General features: G+C 42.5%; 1 protein-coding gene across 1 annotated transcript in view; it reads right to left on the bottom strand.

The window, feature by feature from the left end:
* The window catches only part of LRP5 (LDL receptor related protein 5), a 169907-nt gene that overhangs the window by 5726 nt on the left and 144250 nt on the right, over positions 1 to 19931 (bottom strand). The window contains exons 16-20 of the mRNA XM_084857481.1: positions 17880 to 18089; positions 16295 to 16420; positions 6004 to 6240; positions 5397 to 5507; positions 66 to 302 (exon numbers count right to left, since the gene is read on the bottom strand). Of these exons, the coding sequence (XP_084713607.1) occupies positions 66 to 302; positions 5397 to 5507; positions 6004 to 6240; positions 16295 to 16420; positions 17880 to 18089 (921 nt within the window). The remainder of the gene's footprint in view (positions 1 to 65; positions 303 to 5396; positions 5508 to 6003; positions 6241 to 16294; positions 16421 to 17879; positions 18090 to 19931) is intronic.

Here is a 19931-nt window from a genome sequence, read left to right as displayed (position 1 = left end):
AGGTAAGGGGGGAATGCAAGGAACATAATATTAAGAATTAGATGCAACCGCTGGGCCATCCTTACCAGTAAAAGTGCCGTGCTGAGAACTCCCTGGAGCAATAAAATTTAAGGGGACGTGAGGTGTGCCGCTGACGTATTCGTGTGGAAAAGGACCATTGGGCCCAGCATAACGTTGACATACCACCCGCTGGCAAACAAAGTACATTCCTCCCATGACGAAAAGGGAAAGGATGATACCAATGACTGGCCCAATAGCACTACTGTGGGGCTGGGACTCATCTGAGGAGGATTTAATTTTCCCTGTAAAAAATAAATAATGATAAATTAAAATTAATTTGATGTAGATGCTCTGGACTAAGCTCCACAAAGGAAGCCAGATTATGGCATATTTGTGGATTTTTTAATTCTATCTTCTCACATTTGAGGAGCCTTACAAAATTTGAGAATAAAAACAGTACAGTAACGTAAAATGTCTTTTTGGGCATGTGCCCCCCCCCCCCCATTGTTAGCAGTATCAATCAGTCACACTCTCTGAAGATGGGGCCATAGATAATTATACGCCAAACCACTTTTTCCAGCAATGTACAATACAAATATAGGAGTTCAGCTGCCATCTTTGAGAATATACATGTTTTCTTTTGAGGCTACCCTGTGCACAGCCCTTAACACTGTTACTTTCAAACAAGAGTCAATTTGCATTCAAAGTTATCAAGACAGTGGATGCAATTCAGGAAAATTAAAATCAAAGGGAGCTTTGACATGTTGTACAGTGTCAGTTGGACAGCAGTTGGAAATGGATGAACAGAGAACAATGGGAGGGGGCTTGAAAAATAATGAATCAGAAGCATATTCGGGACTAAAGGCGCAATCCTATGCATGTTCATAAAGAAAAAAGTCCTACCACTCCCAGCATGCCTCAGCCAGTTCAAGTCCAGCACACCCAGAGGGCACCAGTTTGGGAAAGGCTGGACTAATAAATGATCTGTAGCATTTCCTCCTTCATGGATCACTGCCTTGTTGTGGCGAAGGGGCTTGCGTAACTCAGTGAAGCCATAAGCTATGCCGTGCAGGGCCACCCGAGACGGACAGGTCATGGCAGAGAGTTCTGACAAAATGTGGTCCACTGGAGAAGGAAATGGCAACCCACTCCAGTATTCTTGCCAAGAAAACCCCATGGAACATATCACAAGGCTAAAAGAGATGACGCCGGAAGATGAGCCCCTCAGGTCGGAAGGTGTCCAATATACTACTGGGGAAGAGCAGAGGGTATTTCCAAGTAGCGCCAGAAAGAGTGAAGCGGCTGGGCCAGAGCCGAAAGGACACTCAGCTGTGGATGTGTCTGGTGGTGAAAAGAAAATCCAGTGCTGTAAACAACAATATTGTTTAGGAACCTGGAATGTCAGATCAATGAATCTAGGTAAGCTGGAGGTGGTCAAACATGAGATGGCAAGATTGAACATCGACATCTTGGGAATCAGCGAACTAAAGTGGACAGGCATGGGCGAATTTAATTCAGGTGACCATCATATCTACTACTGTGGGCAAGAATCCCTTAGAAGAAATGGAGTAGCACTCATAGTCAACAAAAGGGTGGGAAAAGCAGTACTGGGGTACAATCTCAAAAACGATAGAATGATCTCAGTACGAATCCAAGGCAAACCATTCAACATCACAGTAATTCAGGTCTATGCCCCAATCACTGATGCCGAAGAAGCTGAGGTTGATCGGTTCTATGAAGACCTACAACACCTTCTAGAACTAACACCAAAAAAAGATGTCCTCTTCATCATAGGGGATTGGAATGCTAAAGTAGGAAGTCAAGAAATCACCGGGATAACAGGCAGGCATGACCTTGGTGTACAAAATGAAGCAGGACAAAAGCTAATAGAGTTTTGCCAAGAGAACACGCTGATCATAGCAAACACTCTTTTCCAACAGCACAAGAGACGACTCTACACATGGACATCACCAGATGGTCAATATCGAAATCAGAATGATTATGTCCTTTGCAGCCAAAGATGGAGAAGCTCCATACAGTCAGTAAAAACAAGACTTGGAGCTGACTGTGGCTCAGATCATGAGCTTCTTGTTGCAAAATTTCAGCTGAAATTGAAGAACGTAGGGAAAACCACTAAACCATTCAGGTATGACCTAAATCATATCCCTTATGAATATACAGTGGAGGTGAGGAATAGATTTCAGGGATTAGACCTGATAGACAGAGTGCCTGAGGAACTATGGACGGAGGTCCGTAACATTGTTCACGAGGCAGCAACGAAATCCATCCCAAAGAAAAAGAAATGCAAGAAAGCCAAGTGGCTGTCTGATGAGGCTTTACAAGTAGCTGAGGAAAGAAGGGAAGCGAAAAGCAAGGGAGAAAGGGGAAGATATATCCAACTGAATGCAGAGTTCCAGAGAATAGCAAGGAGAGACAAGAAGGCCTTCTTAAATGAACAATGCAAAGAAATCAAGGAAAACAACAGAATGGGAAAGACTAGAGATCTTTTCAAGAAAATTGGCGTTCTCAAGGGAACGTTTTGTGCAAAGATGGGCATGATAAAGGACAAAGAAGGCAGGGACCTAACAGAAGCAGATGAGATTAAGAAGAGGTGGAAAGAATACACAGAAGAACTATACAGGAAAGATCTTAATGTCCCTGATAGCCATGATAGTGTGGTCACTGAACTTGAGCCAGACATCCTCGAGAGTGAAGTCAAGTGGGCCTTAGGAAGCATTAGTAACAACAAAGCTAGCGGAGATGACAGTCTTCCAGCTGAGCTATTTAAAATCCTCAAAGATGATGCTGTTAAAGTGCTGCATTCAATATGCCAACAAATCTGGAACACTCAACAGTGGCCGCAAGACTGGAAAAGGTCAGTTTACATTCCAATTCCAAAGAAGGGCAACGCCAAAGAGTGTTCAAACTACCGCACAATTGCGCTCATTTCACATGCCAGCAAGGTGATGCTCAAAATCCTACAAGCTAGGCTTCAGCAGTATGCGAACCGAGAACTACCGGAAGTACAAGCTGGGTTTCGAAGAGGCAGAGGAACTAGAGATCAAATCGCCAACGTTTGCTGGGTCATGGAGAAAGCAAGAGAATTCCAGAAAAACGTCTATTTCTGCTTCATTGACTACGCTAAAGCCTTTGATTGTGTGGATCACAACAAACTGTGGCAAATTCTTAAAGTGATGGGAGTACCAGCCCACCTTACCTGTCTCCTGAGAAACCTGTACGAGGGTCAAGAAGCAACAGTAAGAACCAGACATGGAACAACTGAGTGGTTCAAAATTGGGAAAGGAGTACGACAAGGCTGCATATTGTCACCCTGCTTATTTAACTTATATGCAGAGTACATCATGAGAAACGCCAGGTTGGATGAATCACAGCTCGGAATTAAGACTGCTGGGAGAATTATCAACAACTTCCGATATGCAGACGATACCACCCTAATGGCAGAAAGCGAAGAGGATCTAAAGAGCCTCTTGTTGAGGGTGAAAGAGGAGAGTGCAAAAGCTGGTTTGAAACTCAACATTAAAAAAACTAAGATCATGGCATCTGGCCCCATCACTTCCTGGCATATAGAAGGGGAAGAAATGGAAGCAGTGACAGATTTTACTTTCTTGGGCTCCAAGATCACTGCAGACGGTGACTGCAGTCATGAAATTAAAAGACGCTTGCTCCTTGGGAGGAAAGCTATGGCAAACCTAGACAGCATAGTAAGAAGCAGAGACATCGCCTTGCTGACAAAGGTCCGTCTAATCAAAGCTATGGTTTTCCCAGTAGTAATGTATGGCTGTGAGAGCTGGACTATAAGGGAGGCTGAGCGCCGAAGAATTGATGCTTTCGAACTGTGGTGCTGGAGAAGACTCTTACGAGTCCCCTGGACTGCAAGGAGGTCAAATCAGTCCATCCTAAAGGAAATCAACCCTGAGTGCTCATTGGAAGGACAGATCCTGAAGCTGAAGCTCAAATATTTTGGCCACCTAATGCGAAGAGAAAACTCTCTGGAAAAGACCCTGATGCTGGGAAAGAATGAAGGCAAAAGCAGAAGGGGACGACAGAGGATGAGATGGCTAGATAGCATCACCGATGCAATGAATATGAACTTGAGCACACTCCGGGAGAGAGCGCAGGACAGGAAGGCCTGGCGTGCTATGGTCCATGGGGTCACGAAGAGTCGGACACAACTGAACGACTGAACAACAGCAACAAGCATTTCCTCATACAGGGAAAATGTTTTGGGTTCACAGGACTTCTACTGCAGTTCAAAGTTATTAACTGCAGCCTTTCAAATAGCCCATTTACTCTCCCTGTTCAATTCCCATTATAAATCTCTTGAGACAACCTCAGGGCTATCATCTCTAGTTTTTCCTTACATAGGTCCCAGGGCTGAGAGAACAGAATTATTATCAGACCATCTATATTCAAAAAGCCTCTTAAAGCATTTATGGTTAATATAAACCACACAGGGCCTGAAGCCAATTTGAGCAGCCACCAAAGGCTCAGACAAAAATAATTGCATCCGCTTTGGCCTTTTGATAATTGGTTTTGGGCTACATTTTGTTGGGGGCCCAATTACAGCACAGTAGCTCCTTGACAGGATGTGGATTGGGTTAGGTTAAAAAAACCCACCCAATGATTTCTGAACACTGCAGAGTACCGTTGAAGGATATTACATTTTTAAGCACGTACACACAAATGTGGAAAGTATCAGGCTTCACAGAGTAATAAAGAAGTGGATTTATATTTCTGGACTGAGGAGTCATATCTCACAGGGACATATTCAAGAACTAAGTAGTAGTACTTGTCTCTAGACACAAAATAGTGAAAGGTAGTCTCTTACCCCCCTTCATGGATCACTGCCTTGTTGTGGCGAAGGGGCTTGTCTAACTCAGTGAAGCCATAGACATCACCTTGCTGACAAAGGTCCGTCTAATCAAAGCTATGGTTTTCTCAGTAGTAACGTATGGCTGTGAGAGCTGGACTCTAAGGAAGGCTGAGCGCCGAAGAATTGATGCCTTCGAACTGTGGTGCTGGAGAAGACTCTTACGAGTCCCCTGGACTGCAAGGAGGTCCAATCAGTCAATCCTAAAGGAAATCAACCCTGACTGCTCATTGGAAGGACAGATACTGAAGCTGAAGCTCAAATATTTTGGCCACCTAATGCGAAGAGAAAACTCACTGGAAAAGGCCCTGATGCTGGGAAAGACTGAAGGCAAAAGGAGAAGGGGACGGCAGAGGATGAGATGGCTAGATAGCATCACCGATGCAATGAATATGGACTTCAGCACGCTCCGGGAGAGAGCGCAGGACAGGAAGGCCTGGCGTGCTATGGTCCATGGGGTCACGAAGAGTCGGACACGACTGAACAACAACAACAAGTCTCTTACCACATGCAAGTTCATCAGAGCCATCTATGCAGTCTGGAAAGGAGTCACATTGCTGCTTTTTGAGGATACATTGGCCACTGGCACATCGAAACTGATTTTGGAGACAAATTGCTGCAAAGAAAAGGACAGTGGAGCAATTCTATATCACTCTCAGCCCAAATCAAATAATGAACAGATCATTACCATGAAGCTAGACAACAGTTTTTAAACGGTCCCCAAATACTCAAATGTACTTTTTGCTCTGTTTATATGGAAACCAAACATATGCTTCACTGAAAAAAAAATGGTCACCACTGCATAAATAGTTCATAGTGTGTCTAGTGCTGGCATGTGAGGGCAATGACACAGCTGAAATGGACAACCAAGGAAATATTAATCAGCCACAGTCCTTCTGCTAAGTGCCCTGTGCAACTGAGGATGGCATGGGAGGCAGGGCTACCACTGTGACAAAAAACTGGGGGCAACTCAGACAAAAATACAGCAGCCACATTTGCTTCAAAGAGTAATTTCCATTTATACTTCCTTTTTGCCAGCTACCATGATTGACTGCAGGAAAGCCCAGCTTCTGACACAAGCTCTGCAAACAGATCAAGAAAACACAACTTACCTTCGCAATCAGCTTCATCAGATTTATCTTGGCAATCGATTTCTCCATTACACCTCAAACTTGCATCAATGCACTGCCCCTTTTCACACTGAAACTGGGTTACTGAGCAGATTGGACAGCTATCCTCATCGCTCTGATCATCACATTCAGAGAATCCATCACATCGCCATGCCATAGGGATGCAGTCTATCTCACCAGTTGCACACGTGAACTGGTCTGGAGAACATGTTGGAGGCTCTGGGGAAGGGAATTTAAAAAGCACACATTTATTTTAAAGTATTCCAAGGGATTAAGCAACTTGAAACAAAGAAAGAATTTTACTGTATGAAAAAAGTAGAAGAGAGATTGTTAGATTGTTTAATAATATCAAGTGTTTTTTTATAAAGGAAAGAAAACTCACTCTATGCCTAGACAAGGGTGTTTTGCCAATTTTACAACCAAGATACGAAGCACACATAACCCACTATGTGTATTGACAATAGTTGCAATCTAATGTTCTGGCGGTGGAGGCAGACACTGCAGGCTTTGCCTAACTATGGCTCAACCTCCAAATTCTGAGCTTGATACAGAAAGCGCTACATGCATAACCATAGTGAAAGCTGTTTCTGTGCCTCCACATGAGGCTTTCATGGTGCCATCACCCTGCCTCATTCACAGAATGGTAAGGGTGGGGGGTACAGGGGTGGAGGTCATCATCTTCCACTTATAACCCTCCCATGTTTTCCCACCGCTTGTTCCACCTTCTCTGTTAAGGAGAAGAGGATGGAATAGCTGCACAATTCACTTGTAGCACTAGGAGTCCTCCATCTGCAGGCACCCAAAATGTATGGACATGCTTTTCAAAAGTGCTTTGAGAAATTCTGTCATGGCGTTGCGTTACGTGGCGTAGGTGTATGAAGAACTTGTGAAGACCGAATGTTCATACAAGTTCCTGTGAATCTTTGGAACAGGCTGTAATTTACAAGTTAAAGAAAAGGTGGGAGAAGCACGGTGTACAGTGGTTGGAGATGTGGTGGTGAAAGATAATATCAGGCACTTATGTGATTTAGGACCATCATTTGCTCTGAACTTAAAAGTGAATGAGCATATTAGAATGGAGCTACAAACTGGGCTGCACTGCTTAGCTAATCCACTGAAATGGAGGGAGGTTGTGCCAACTGAGGAAGACAGTTCTCAGAAACAACTGGAAAAGTGCTGTCCTTTCAGAAAGTTCCAGCTATGGCACCCCCAGTCTCTCAAGATATTGATTGTCTCATGACTGTGGCAGCTGACGAAATCAACAAATTATTTGATGTTGAGGAAACACATCAGAGAGATAATGTGCTAAAAGATCCAAGAATTGCATTAAGGCAATTAAAAGCACTCCAAGATGAGGGCATCTAAAGAATATCTGGAGTGATAAAGGAGGAGATTTTGTTATAATGAGTCAAGAGCAAGATAAAGAAATTGCTTTGTTACATCTGTCTGACCACACTACATATACTCCTGCATTGTTGACTGAGTTTTGAGGGAGTGGGAAAAATATAAGGACAGTTTGGAAAAGCACTTGTGAAAGGTGGAAGGTTAATAATAATTTAAAACTATTGTTGGACAATAACAATCCTTGTTGCCCGGTTATCTATTTCCTGTTAAAAGCACGTAAGATTGAGGAATGTAAGATGTGAAGGCTTTTAAAGTAAGGCCTATTATTTCTGGCTGTGATGGGCCAGCAGACATAGTGAGCTGGCTGATTATTTATTATTATTTATTTATTGCATTTATATCCCGCCTTTTTTCCTCTTGCAAGGCACCCAAGGCGGCTTACATTATCATCCTCCTCTCCATTTTATCCTCACAACAACAACCCTGTGAGGTGGGTTGGGCTGAGAGTCTGTGACTGGCCCAAAGTCACCCAGTGAGCTTCCATGGCCGAGTGGGGACTAGAACCCGGATCTCCCAGCTCCCAGTCCAACACTCTAGCCACTACGCCACACTGGCTTGATTACAACTATGTTAACCCCTCTGTTAAATTGTGTCCCAGCTCATTTGCAAAACACCAAGCAACTATTAGATAAGTTATATCAGATGGACACAATACACATGGAGAGCTTTGGTGTTGAAGCACTGTACACCAATGTGGATAATGGAGCAAGATCCAGTTTGGTAGAACTTTTAAAAGAAAATTACCATCTAATTAATTTTTATGGCTTTAGTACTGAGGACATTGATGGGTTGATAGCTGCATGTTTACAGTGTAATATATTTCAATTTAATGGTGAATATTTTTCACAGAAACATGACGTAGCAATGAGAAATTGATTGGCACCATTATTGGCCATTGCATATATGAACTCAATTGAAAGATGCTGTATTGATCATGACATCCTCCTGTATCGCTATTATTTAGATGATATTATAATTATAATGCATAGAGTGATCGAAGCAGATAAAGAGTTTGATGCAATGAATGGGGTGGACCATATAAAATTAACATGGGAGCAGCCAAATGTAGATAGTTGGCTTCCCTTTTTAAATATAGAATTAAAGATCTGTAATGGGCAGTTTGAAACAAGGTGGTACAGGAAATCTATGAAGAGGGATATATTATTGAATTGTAACTCTGCACACCCTGTGCCAGCGAAAAGGCAGGTAGTAATGAACATGATTCAGAAAGCTGTTGGGGTGTCTACCATTATTTATGCTGAGGAATCAAAACAAAAGGCAGTAAAACTGGCAGAGGCTACTGGTTATAGGTTACCAGTTCCAGTTGTTAGGAGTGTGAGGTATATCAGAGGGCTACCTGTCTTGAAAATCCCATTTGTGACTGACAGATTTGTTTGTGAAGCCCAAAATATTCTTGATTGCCATAACATCAAGGCTAATGTTGTTTGTACTGTCCCAATAACATTGAAACAACATCTTGTGAAGTCTCAGCTGTATGACAACAAATGCTGAACACAGGAATGCCCTATCTGTGTGGACGGTAAGTGGGAATGTGCAGTTAAGGGTGCTATTTATAAAACTGAGTGTTTGGAATGTAACTCCTTTTACATTGGTGAAACTGGAAGACCTCTTCTAAAAAGATATAGGGAGCACTTGGATGATATTCAGCATAATGAAACACGTGCTAGACCTTGGACCCTTCGTTTGAGAGAGAAATATGTTGGAAGAACAACTTCAGTGAAGATCTCGGTGCTAGCAGTCGAAAGGAGACTCCAAAGGGGAAAGATTAAGGAGGCCGTGTTTAGTGATAAGCTGAAACCTGTTGTTGTTGTTCAGTAGTTCAGTCGTGTCCGACTCTTCGTGACCCCATGGACCACAGCACGCCAGGCCCTCCTATCCTGCACTCTCTCCCGGAGCGTGCTCAAGTTCATATTCATTGCATCGGTGATGCTATCTAGCCATCTCATCCTCTGCCGTCCCCTTCTCCATTTGCCTTCAGTCTTGCCCAGCATCAGGGTCTTTTCCAGAGAGTTTTCTCTTCGCATTAGGTGGCCAAAATATTTGAGCTTCAGCTTCAGTGTCTGTCCTTCCAATGAGCACTCAGGGTTGATTTCCTTTAGGATGGACTGATTTGACCTCCTTGCAGTCCAGGGCACTCGTAAGAGTCTTCTCCAGCACCACAGTTGGAAGGCATCAATTCTTCGGCGCTCAGCCTTCTTTATAGTCCAGCTCTCACAGCCATACATTACTACTGGGAAAACCATAGCTTTGATTATACGGACCTTTGTCGGCAAGGCGATGTCTCTGCTTCTTACTATGCTGTCTAGGTTTACCATAGCTTTCCTCCCAAGCAGCAAGCGTCTTTTAATTTCATGGCTACAGTCACTGTCTGCGGAGATCTTGGAGCCCAAGAAAGTAAAATCTGTCACTGCTTCCATTTCTTCCCCTTCTATATGCCAGGAAGTGATGGGGCCAGATGCCATGATCTTCGTTTTTTTAATGTTGAGTTTCAAACCAGCTTTTGCACTCTCCTCTTTCACCCTCAACAAGAGGCTCTTTAGATCCTCTTCGCTTTCTGCCATTAGGGTGGTATCGTCTGCATATCTGAGGTTGTTGATAATTCTCCCAGCAATCTTAATTCCGAGCTGTGATTCATCCAACCTAGCGTTTCTCATGATGTACTCTGCATATAAGTTAAATAAGCAGGGTGACAATATGCAGCCTTGTCGTACTCCTTTCCCAATTTTGAACCACTCAGTTGTTCCATGTCTTGTTCTTACTGTTGCTTCTTGACCCTCGTACAGGTTTCTCAGGAGACAGGTAAGGTGGTCTGGTACTCCCATCTCTTTAAGAATTTGCCACAGTTTGTTGTGATCCACACAATCAAAGGCTTTAGTGTAGTCAATGAAGCAGAAATAGACGTTTTTCTGGAATTCTCTTGCTTTCTCCATGATCCGGCGAATGTTGGCGATTTGATCTCTAGTTCCTCTGCCTCTTCGAAACCCAGCTTGTACTTCCAGTAGTTCTCGGTTCGCGTACTGCTGAAGCCTAGCTTGTAGGATTTTGAGCATCACCTTGCTAGCATGTGAAATGAGCGCAATTGTGCAGTAGTTTGAGCACTCTTTGGCGTTGCCCTTCTTTGGAATTGGAATGTAAACTGACCTTTTCCAGTCTTGTGGCCACTGTTGAGTGTTCCAGATTTGTTGGCATATTGAATGCAGCACTTTAACAGCATCATCTTTGAGGATTTTAAATAGCTCAGCTGGAAGACTGTCATCTCTGCTAGCTTTGTTGTTACTAATGCTTCCTAAGGCCCACTTGACTTCACTCTCGAGGATGTCCGGCTCAAGTTCAGTGACCGCACTATCATGGCTATCAGGGATATTAAGACCTTTCCTGTATAGTTCTTCTGTGTATTCTTGCCACCTCTTCTTAATCTCATCTGCTTCTGTTAGGTCCCTGCCTTCTTTGTCCTTTATCATGCCCATCTTTGCACAAAACGTTCCCTTGAGATCTCCAATTTTCTTGAAGAGATCTCTAGTCTTTCCCATTCTGTTGTTTTCCTCGATTTCTTTGCATTGTTCATTTAAGAAGGCCTTCTTGTCTCTCCTTGCTATTCTCTGGAACTCTGCATTCAGTTGGGTATATCTTCCCCTTTCTCCCTTGCTTTTCGCTTCCCTTCTTTCCTCAGCTACTTGTAAAGCCTCATCAGACAGCCACTTGGCTTTCTTGCATTTCTTTTTCTTTGGGATGGATTTCGTTGCTGCCTCCTGAACAATGTTACGGACCTCCGTCCATAGTTCCTCAGGCACTCTGTCTATCAGGTCTAATCCCTGAAATCTATTCCTCACCTCCACTGTATATTCATAAGGGATATGATTTAGGACATACCTGAATGGTTTAGTGGTTTTCCCTACGTTCTTCAATTTAAGCCGAAATTTTGCAACAAGAAGCTCATGATCTGAGCCACAGTCAGCTCCAGGTCTTGTTTTTACTGACTGTATGAAGCTTCTCCATCTTTGGCTGCAAAGGACATAATCATTCTGATTTCGATATTGACCATCTGGTAATGTTCATGTGTAGAGTCGTCTCTTGTGCTGCTGGAAAAGAGTGTTTGCTATGATCAGCATGTTCTCTAGGCAAAACTCTATTAGCTTTTGTCCTGCTTCATTTTGTACACCAAGGTCATGCCTGCCTGTTATCCCGGTGATTTCTTGACTTCCTACTTTAGCATTCCAGTCCCCTATGATGAAGAGGACATCTTTTTTTGGTGTTAGTTCTAGAAGGTGTTGTAGGTCTTCACAGAACCGATCAACCTCAGCTTCTTCGGCATCAGTGGTTGGGGCATAGACTTGAATTACTGTGATGTTGAATGGTTTGCCTTGGATTCGTACTGAGATCATTCTATCGTTTTTAAGATTGTACCCTGGTACTGCTTTTCCCACCCTTTTGTTGACTATGAGTGCTACTCCATTTCTTCTAAGGGATTCTTGCCCACAATAGTAGATATGATGGTCACCTGAATTAAATTCACCCATGCCTGTCCATTTTAGTTCGCTGATTCCCAAGATGTCGATGTTCAATCTTGCCATCTCATGTTTGACCACCTCCAGCTTACCTTGATTCATTGATCTGATATTCCAGGTTCCTCAACAATATTGTTCTTTACAGCATTGGATTTTCTTTTCACCACCAGACACATCCACAGCTGAGTGTCCTTTCGGCTCTGGCCCAGCCGCTTCACTCTTTCTGGTGCTACTTGGAAATACCCTCTGCTCTTCCCCAGTAGTATATTGGACACCTTCCGACCTGAGGGGCTCATCTTCCGGCATCATATCTTTTAGCCTTGTGATACGTTCCATGGGGTTTTCTTGGCAAGAATACTGGAGTGGGTTGCCATTTCCTTCTCCAGTGGACCACATTTTGTCAGAACTCTCCGCCATGACCTGTCCGTCTTGGGTGGCCCTGCACGGCATAGCTTATGGCTTCACTGAGTTACGCAAGCCCCTTCGCCACAACAAGGCAGTGATCCATGAAGGGGCACTGATAACAGTGTAAAGGACGAGATGAAACAAGCCATGATGTTTATTAATGCAGCTTGATTGGCTGTTGAATACAGGTGCTAACTGTTAATCCATGTTCCCTCACTAGGGCTTGGCCTGTTCCTGAATTGTTCTGGTTGAAGCTGGTATTTTATACCAAAACGTTTTACATTTTAAAAATCTGTAAGCTATAATTTTAAAAAAAAATTAAAAAAAATTCAATCTATAACATTTTAAATTTAACATTTTTAAAAAATCTGTAAAATTATAAACTGGATGTGCTACTGGTGGTCGTTTGTTTTGTTTTTCAAATGATTATTTCTGTTTTGAGGCCTCTGGACTCATGCACAAAATAAATACATGTTAAAATGCACATTCCTTAATAGTAAGTACTTTCAGAAGACAGATATAAATGCAAATTCCTTCACAGCAGGTATTTTCAGAAGACAGGTATAATAGCATTATGGGTTTTTTTTTACCCTGTATAACTTTTTCTAGATCAATTTAATTAAAGCAGACAGCATGCTATACCATCAGTACTGAAATGCTGTGAATTGCTAAAGCCAGCAAAATTAGACCCAATTCACACATTTCTATATTATGCCATATCTCACCTCCTGTGTTTTGAAATATTGTCAAACAGTGTCAGAGTTTTGTCAAGTTACACCTGGTGTTTTAATCTTTAAATTATGAACATGTACGAATTCACCCTTTGTTGTCTACTGGCACTAAAAAGGATAAATCCAATGCCTGACAATGAAAGTATTATTAGTATAAACACCAAATTCTAAGACAGTAGTTAATGTGCAGGCACTACAGAATTTAGAAGTTGCAGGAAATAAAATTGCAACTAGGGTTTGCCACTCACAGGACCAAACATATACAGTATAGGCAATACAGATATAGGTTAGTTCTCTCCCCCACTCCTACCCCAAAGGAGAAGTTTGCCTTTCATAGAGTTTTCCCTTCACAGCTACAATGCAAATAAAAGCTGTTCAAAAATATGAAAAATCATGTTTGAAAAAGGCAGTAGATAATATCAGGTTATAGGGGCTATTTGTCAGAGTGGATACCGAGCCCATAGAGCTCCAGAGTAGCTCTGATTCTGAGGAGGACCAACCACCCGTGGGGGAGGAGCTCGCTCATCTCTTACAGGCACAGCAGCAGGGAGAGATTCCTCCTGCCTGCATTCCTGAGAGAGATAGTGACCCTAGCAGTGAGAGAGTGAGGGATGGGATCTTGCTGGATGCTCAGCGGAGACGGAGGGAGCAGCGCCTGATGGAGGGCGCCAAGAGGCGGCGCTTTGCCCGCTTGGCGCTACAACAACGGTCGCATCCCGAGGATCCCCGGGTAAGAGGGAGAACCTCTCCATAGCCCATAAGTTCAGAGTTTTCCCGCTCTTTCCCTTCAAACGGGGACCAACTGCCTCACCCGGAGCTTAGGCTACTCTGCTAACTACCCCAGTGCGTTTCCTTGCTTAGTCGCTGGTGATTAGCATCTGAAAGAGTCATTAAGTTGTAAAGGAACTTGGAAAAAATCCCTTTCGTCTGTGTGGTGAGTTGGCTATTGGAGGGGCCTTAAAGAGGCAGCTTGGGCGCTCCTGACACTATTCACACATTACAATAGCTCATGGGTTAAATAAACCATGGGCTGTTGCAGATGAGTGGGAGAGAGCGGGCATGCTGCCTCCTGCATAAACACCACTTCTGCTTTTACTCCACAACCCACAATCAGCTCCTTCATAGGTTGTGGAGCGTGATGTCCAAACCCAGACCACTGGGTTTTTTAGGGGTTAAACAACCCATCGGTCCGGGTTTGGACATCACACTCCACAACCTATGAAGGAGCTGATTGTGGGTTGTGGAGCAAAAGCAGAAGTGGTGCCTATGCAGGAGGCAGCGCGCCCGCTCCCTCCCACTCATGCATGGCAACCCACGGGTTGTTTAACTGATAAGTTGTCGTTATGTGTGAACCAGGTCACTGTGACCCGGTCACTGTGAGCTATTGGCTGAGGGCTTCAGATGGCTATAGCCAGGGCACAGAATAAGATTAAGCTGAAATGATCAGGAGGGAAAAGAGGACACGGATTCATTTTGGAGTTAAAGCATGCAACAGCAATAGGAAAAATGAATCTGTCACTGGCAATTTCTTGCAAACTGAGAAACATGAGCCAATCGACTCTCTTTCCTCCTCTGCAGAATACATGCAAAAACTCCAGTACCACAGAGCATGTTGTGGTCATGAGACAGAAACTGTTTATAAGGGAAATTACTCTCCCTGGGGAGCTCATAGTCCAGCAAATGTGCCATTTAAGAGAAACAAGTATTTCCAAAGCAAACTTGAGAAGAGAAGCAAAAAGCTGAAATTGTTGGAGAAGATTCCCTCCTTAAGAGAGGAGATGTTTAACTTCCCAGAAAATACAACTAAATATATATTTTAAATGTTTTCAGCTGTAAAAGAAACATCGGGTATGTGCTGGAATATGAAGAACCACGTTATAAACAAAGTATACTGGAACTGGGCAATTTTTTTTAGTGCTACAGTATTTCTGCTGAGTTGCAAAAGTTGCTCCTTTTAATCCTGATTTATACCTAATTACCACACCATGATCATAATAAGGAATAACTTTTTTTTTTAATTCTAGGAAAAGACTTGGAAGCCCATGTACTATATTCAAAACTCTGAAGCAAAACTCCTAAGCAGTTAACTCATTTACATGTAATTTAGGCTCATATTAGCCAACTATGAACTCTTAAAGCCAGACTCAGCTCATGAGACAAGGCTCTTATATATTCCTAAAGCAGAAGAGTCCTTTTGCTCCTCATAAAAATTTAGTATATAAATTTATTCAGAAGATCAAACCACAACTCACTCAGAGGACTTAACCCAGACGATCAACGGTTGCTTTGCACTAGCAGAAAGTACTTCTGCTCACGCAAAGCAAGGCATCCAATTTTTGCTGATTTCCCCCATATCTACTTCAGTAGTCTGTGCCATATCCTGCAGTGTTCCACAGGGGCCCCAGCTCTTAGGAGCAGCTGGGGGCGGGGGGCTGCAGTGGATCAGGCAGATCAGCAAAAATCAGGTGCCCCATCTTAAACAGAAATGCTTTCTTTTAATGCAAAGCTACCACTGGATAGCGCCCACAAATGATTTTATTTAGATTCCAGGTACATTTAGAAAACCGACAGCACAGTGACTAGCTTAATAAGAAACTGGGTAAAAGGAGAGCTGAACAAACATGCTCTTTACACATGGGAAGGGGAAACTGACACTTTGTTTTGTTTCTTCTTCTCATTTCCCATTCTATTCCATAGACATGCGGAGCCTAAGAAACTAAAGTACATAAAGATCTGAGTTTTTCTAGTGTTTCCTTAAAGCATATCCTCATACTAAAGGCCAAAGAACCACAAAAGTGGCTCAAGTGTGAACATCTGAGATCTGTCATACAACTGCAAAGACAATTCTGTGCAATATATACAAGCAATATATGCTATTAACTCTTTCCCTCTAAATAAGATATTAAAGAACCATAGTTGATTTCATTGTCATAGCTAAGGGGAGGTCAGGACAAGGTGCAATCATTGTGTGAAAACACACCTTGTGCGTTTCCTTTGAGTTTATACCGCAGTCACGTTTTGGGTGCAAACACTGCTGGTCAATAGCAAAGGAACTGTGTTCATGAGTTGGTCATGGAATTCTACCTAACAAACAGCTTAAAGCCTATAGCACAATGAAATCTAAATATGTTTGCCTACTGGAGCCTAAAAAAGCTTGTGAACCTCTACTGCAGGCACATCTGGAAAGCTTCCACTTAGATCACCTACCTCCACATGTTAAAAGGTTCTGGAGAAGGACCAAGTGAACTGGGCATGAGCACCTTGGAGTTCCATCTCCTTTCGCTATACAGATGTGTGAACATCCACCATTGTCCCGGGAACATGGGTGGGCAGCTTTGTAAATAAAGAAAAAGGAGAAGACTATTGCTTGTTTGTAGCTTAGAAAAATACTGTACTAAGAACTATACAAGAACACAATAAAAACATAAGACATTCGGAGTCCAACGTTCTTTTATATATACATATCATCACATTGCATCAAATTGTCACATCTTAATCACAGTCTCTGGATCAGAATTCATTTTCTTTTTTGCTACACACAAAGGTAGCACTTAGACAAGATGAGAAGGAAAGCAAAACAATACCTCAGAGATTAGAGCGGTTTTCAAATAACAACATTTATATTTTAGGGGACTTAGCAAAGCTGTGTGCTTGTTTTGTTAGTAGTAGGAGCCACTCTACCTGGCTGAACTTGATGGAGAGATGGGACAGTGGAGCTTACTCCATCAACTTAGCTGAGAGACCAGCTTTAGCTGGCTTCCACCTGGCTGTGTGTTGAATAGCCAGCATTTAACACACAGGCTCATGATGCCATTGCATAGAATAGGAGCAGGAAACCCTATGCCATCCAAATGTTTTGGAATACAACTCCTACAATCCTTGGCCATTGACCATGGCCCTGTTCTGCTTCCAGTGTCATAGGAAAGGGACACTGAAGTTCAGTATGGTATGGCAAGCTATGTCATGGTGTGGAACGATGACACTAAGGAATAATGAATCAGTAACTAATGAATAAAATACTGTAAAATACTGTAAAATCTGTCACACATTTATGAGACCCTTCAACATATATGTCTTTCCACAGAACATGCCTGTTTACTTAAACTCCTGACTTACAAATGAAACCTGCTACTTAGTTCATGGTAGGGGTCTCCACTCTCTTATGAACAGCCTCTAATTAGAGTGGTGTAATGGAACAAGATGTGGGCTAACCTTTAAAGAGACTAATGTATAGTGTTGATGTGGGTTCATATATGGCACGTCCTTCATTAGAGCAGGAGGTTGAAATAACGGATAATCTTTAGATCTTTATGAGTCAAAATCAGATTATAACACTTAGTGACACCAAGTTTTTTTTTAAAATAAGAGAACTCAGCAAAAATTATCTTACAGGACTTGCATATCAAATTTAGTCTGGAAATGGAAACCTGCTGCATCATTATGTTCACACTGTATAATTTTCATTTGCTGCTGGCAGCTTATGGAATTCCAAGTGAAGTCCAATGACCCACCAGGAAAGCCCAACCAAACATTGCTCTATACCCTTCCTGTAGTTCTACTAAGTGTAGAGTACAATTTTTGACCCAATAAAGTATTTGTCTGTATGCTCTACAACAAATTTATTCAGGGTAGAAATGTATCATGTTTTTCTAACAATAACTTTCATATCTTTAGGTACTTTTTAAAATTACCAAAATGTCACATACTAGAACATGTCAACAGTATCCGCTTAAAGTTCTATACCATTGAAAGTGACCTCATCTGAAAGTACGCAGCACTGTGATAAACTTACAGAATTCCCCCATGTCTATGTCTTCAACTGCATGAATGCCTGTTAGGTGAGCAATTCGACCTTGTATTCTGGTCCTCTTGTATCCATTGATTTTCTCAACTCTTTCTATCATCTGCTGCTGGCGGTCAATCCAATATAGATGATTTCCCAACACAGTCAGACCCATTGGCTGAAGAATGTTGGAATCTTGTAATGTCACACGGTTAGCTCCTGAAAGGTAAATACAACCTGTGTGATTACTTGCTTACTTACTTTAAAGTACAACAACAACAACACTGTTTATAAAATTACTATAACCACTTAGTATTTGCTTTGCAAGATCAACCACCTGAGTATTATACATATCACAGAAGTGATGAAATTCTTGCACAAAGGGCTCACATTTTAAATCAGAGGGATAAAATGGATACAGAAGCAGATGCAAGAGCCCACTAAAGGAGTAGTAAGGAAGGAAGTATAATCAGTATCATTCAGTGGAGAAAAAGAGGAGAATATAGTGGTCTTGGGAAGCCTTTGCTATAGAAGTGGGTTTGACACTAATTAAGAAGTGGGAGGGCAGAGGGAGTTGGCCTGATGGACAGAGGGGGATCCAGAGCAGCGTGTAGAAGGCTTGAAGGCAACAGATGTAGGAAACAAAAGCTGAAAACACATTCAACATGATCGGACTTAATGTGTCTCAATTTCTCAGAGGACTTTTGGCCCCTTTTTTGAAAATACCAAGTTATATACATAAAATAGAAATGCTTTTTCAGTTTTTTCAAATATGGTACAATGCTCACACACACCCAATTTGTGAGCAGCAAGTGGTCTATTTCATTAAAACGTAAGATCTTACAACGGACTGTGCAAACTATTTGGTCCCAGCATATGGGCCAATTAAAACATGTTGCTTCCCACATGCAGCACCATCCCATACGGCTACCATAATGCACAGAGTAAAACATTTTTTACTCTGTGCATTAGCCCCATATACAAAGTGCATGCCAGAAATATATGGACTGGGGGGAAACCACTCATAAACTACATAAATATGGGCTGATGTTGAATGTAAGCAGCGACAGGTTAAAATTAGATATATTCTGCTTACCTTGAGGGACATTACTTCTGAAGCAGAAGTGTGGATGTACCCTGAAAAACCAATGCAGAGTCTTATGTCCCCTGCCAAACAGATGATCACTGCTCTCAGTTCTGGAAGAGCTGACTGCCTTGTGGTAGGGTGTGTCTGTAAGGGGGGGGGGGGCACTGGGAAGCTTCCAAGAATACTACAGTTCCATGGAGTAGGGCGAGTACACAGCCTCACAGGGATTTCAGCAATAGATTTTTAGGCAGGTTGTTAAGTATAAATGTCATCATACACACAGACATACGGCATACCTTGTATCACTATTTACACATAATCACACATTCAGTTGTTTTAGTCTCTCTCTCAATTTGATTCATTTAAATTTTGGTCCCCAACAGGACTGGACACTGTCCTACTGAATAGGATTCATCCTCACTTGTACTTACTGATAAGCAGAGGGAAGGTGGAAGAGAAGGTGTGTTCTATGTAGGTTTATTTTCAACAGCTTTTAAATACATAACTGCAACATTGTTGCAGAAAGGCTTTAAGTAAAGCCTGAACCCATTTCAGACTGGCTTCAGAGCGGGATACCGAGTTTAGACTGCCATGGTTGCCTTGGTGGATGATCTTCACCTGGGAATTGATAGGGAGAGTGCATCCCTGTTGATTCTTTTGGATCTCTCAGCGGCATTCGATACCATTGACCATGGTATCCTTCTGGATCGCCTGAGGGAGTTGTAGGTTGGGGGCACTGCTCTGCAGCGGTTCCGCTCCTTTCTCTCCGGACAGTTCCAGATGGTGTCACTTGGGGATGGTTGTTCCTCAAAAAAGGAATTATTATGTGGAGTCCCTCAGGGCTCCATTCTATCCCTGATGCTATTTAATATCTACATGAAACCGCTGGGAGAAATCATCAGAAGATTTGGGGCTGGGTGTTATCAGTATGCTGATGACACCCAAATCTATTTCTCCTTAACATCTCTATCCAA

Source organism: Heloderma suspectum, chromosome 1 (genome assembly GCF_057233095.1).
Source record: "Heloderma suspectum isolate Gila_16-S chromosome 1, 16-S_ref, whole genome shotgun sequence".
Taxonomy (NCBI): domain Eukaryota; kingdom Metazoa; phylum Chordata; class Lepidosauria; order Squamata; family Helodermatidae; genus Heloderma; species Heloderma suspectum.
This window is presented reverse-complemented; position numbering and strand designations above follow the sequence as displayed.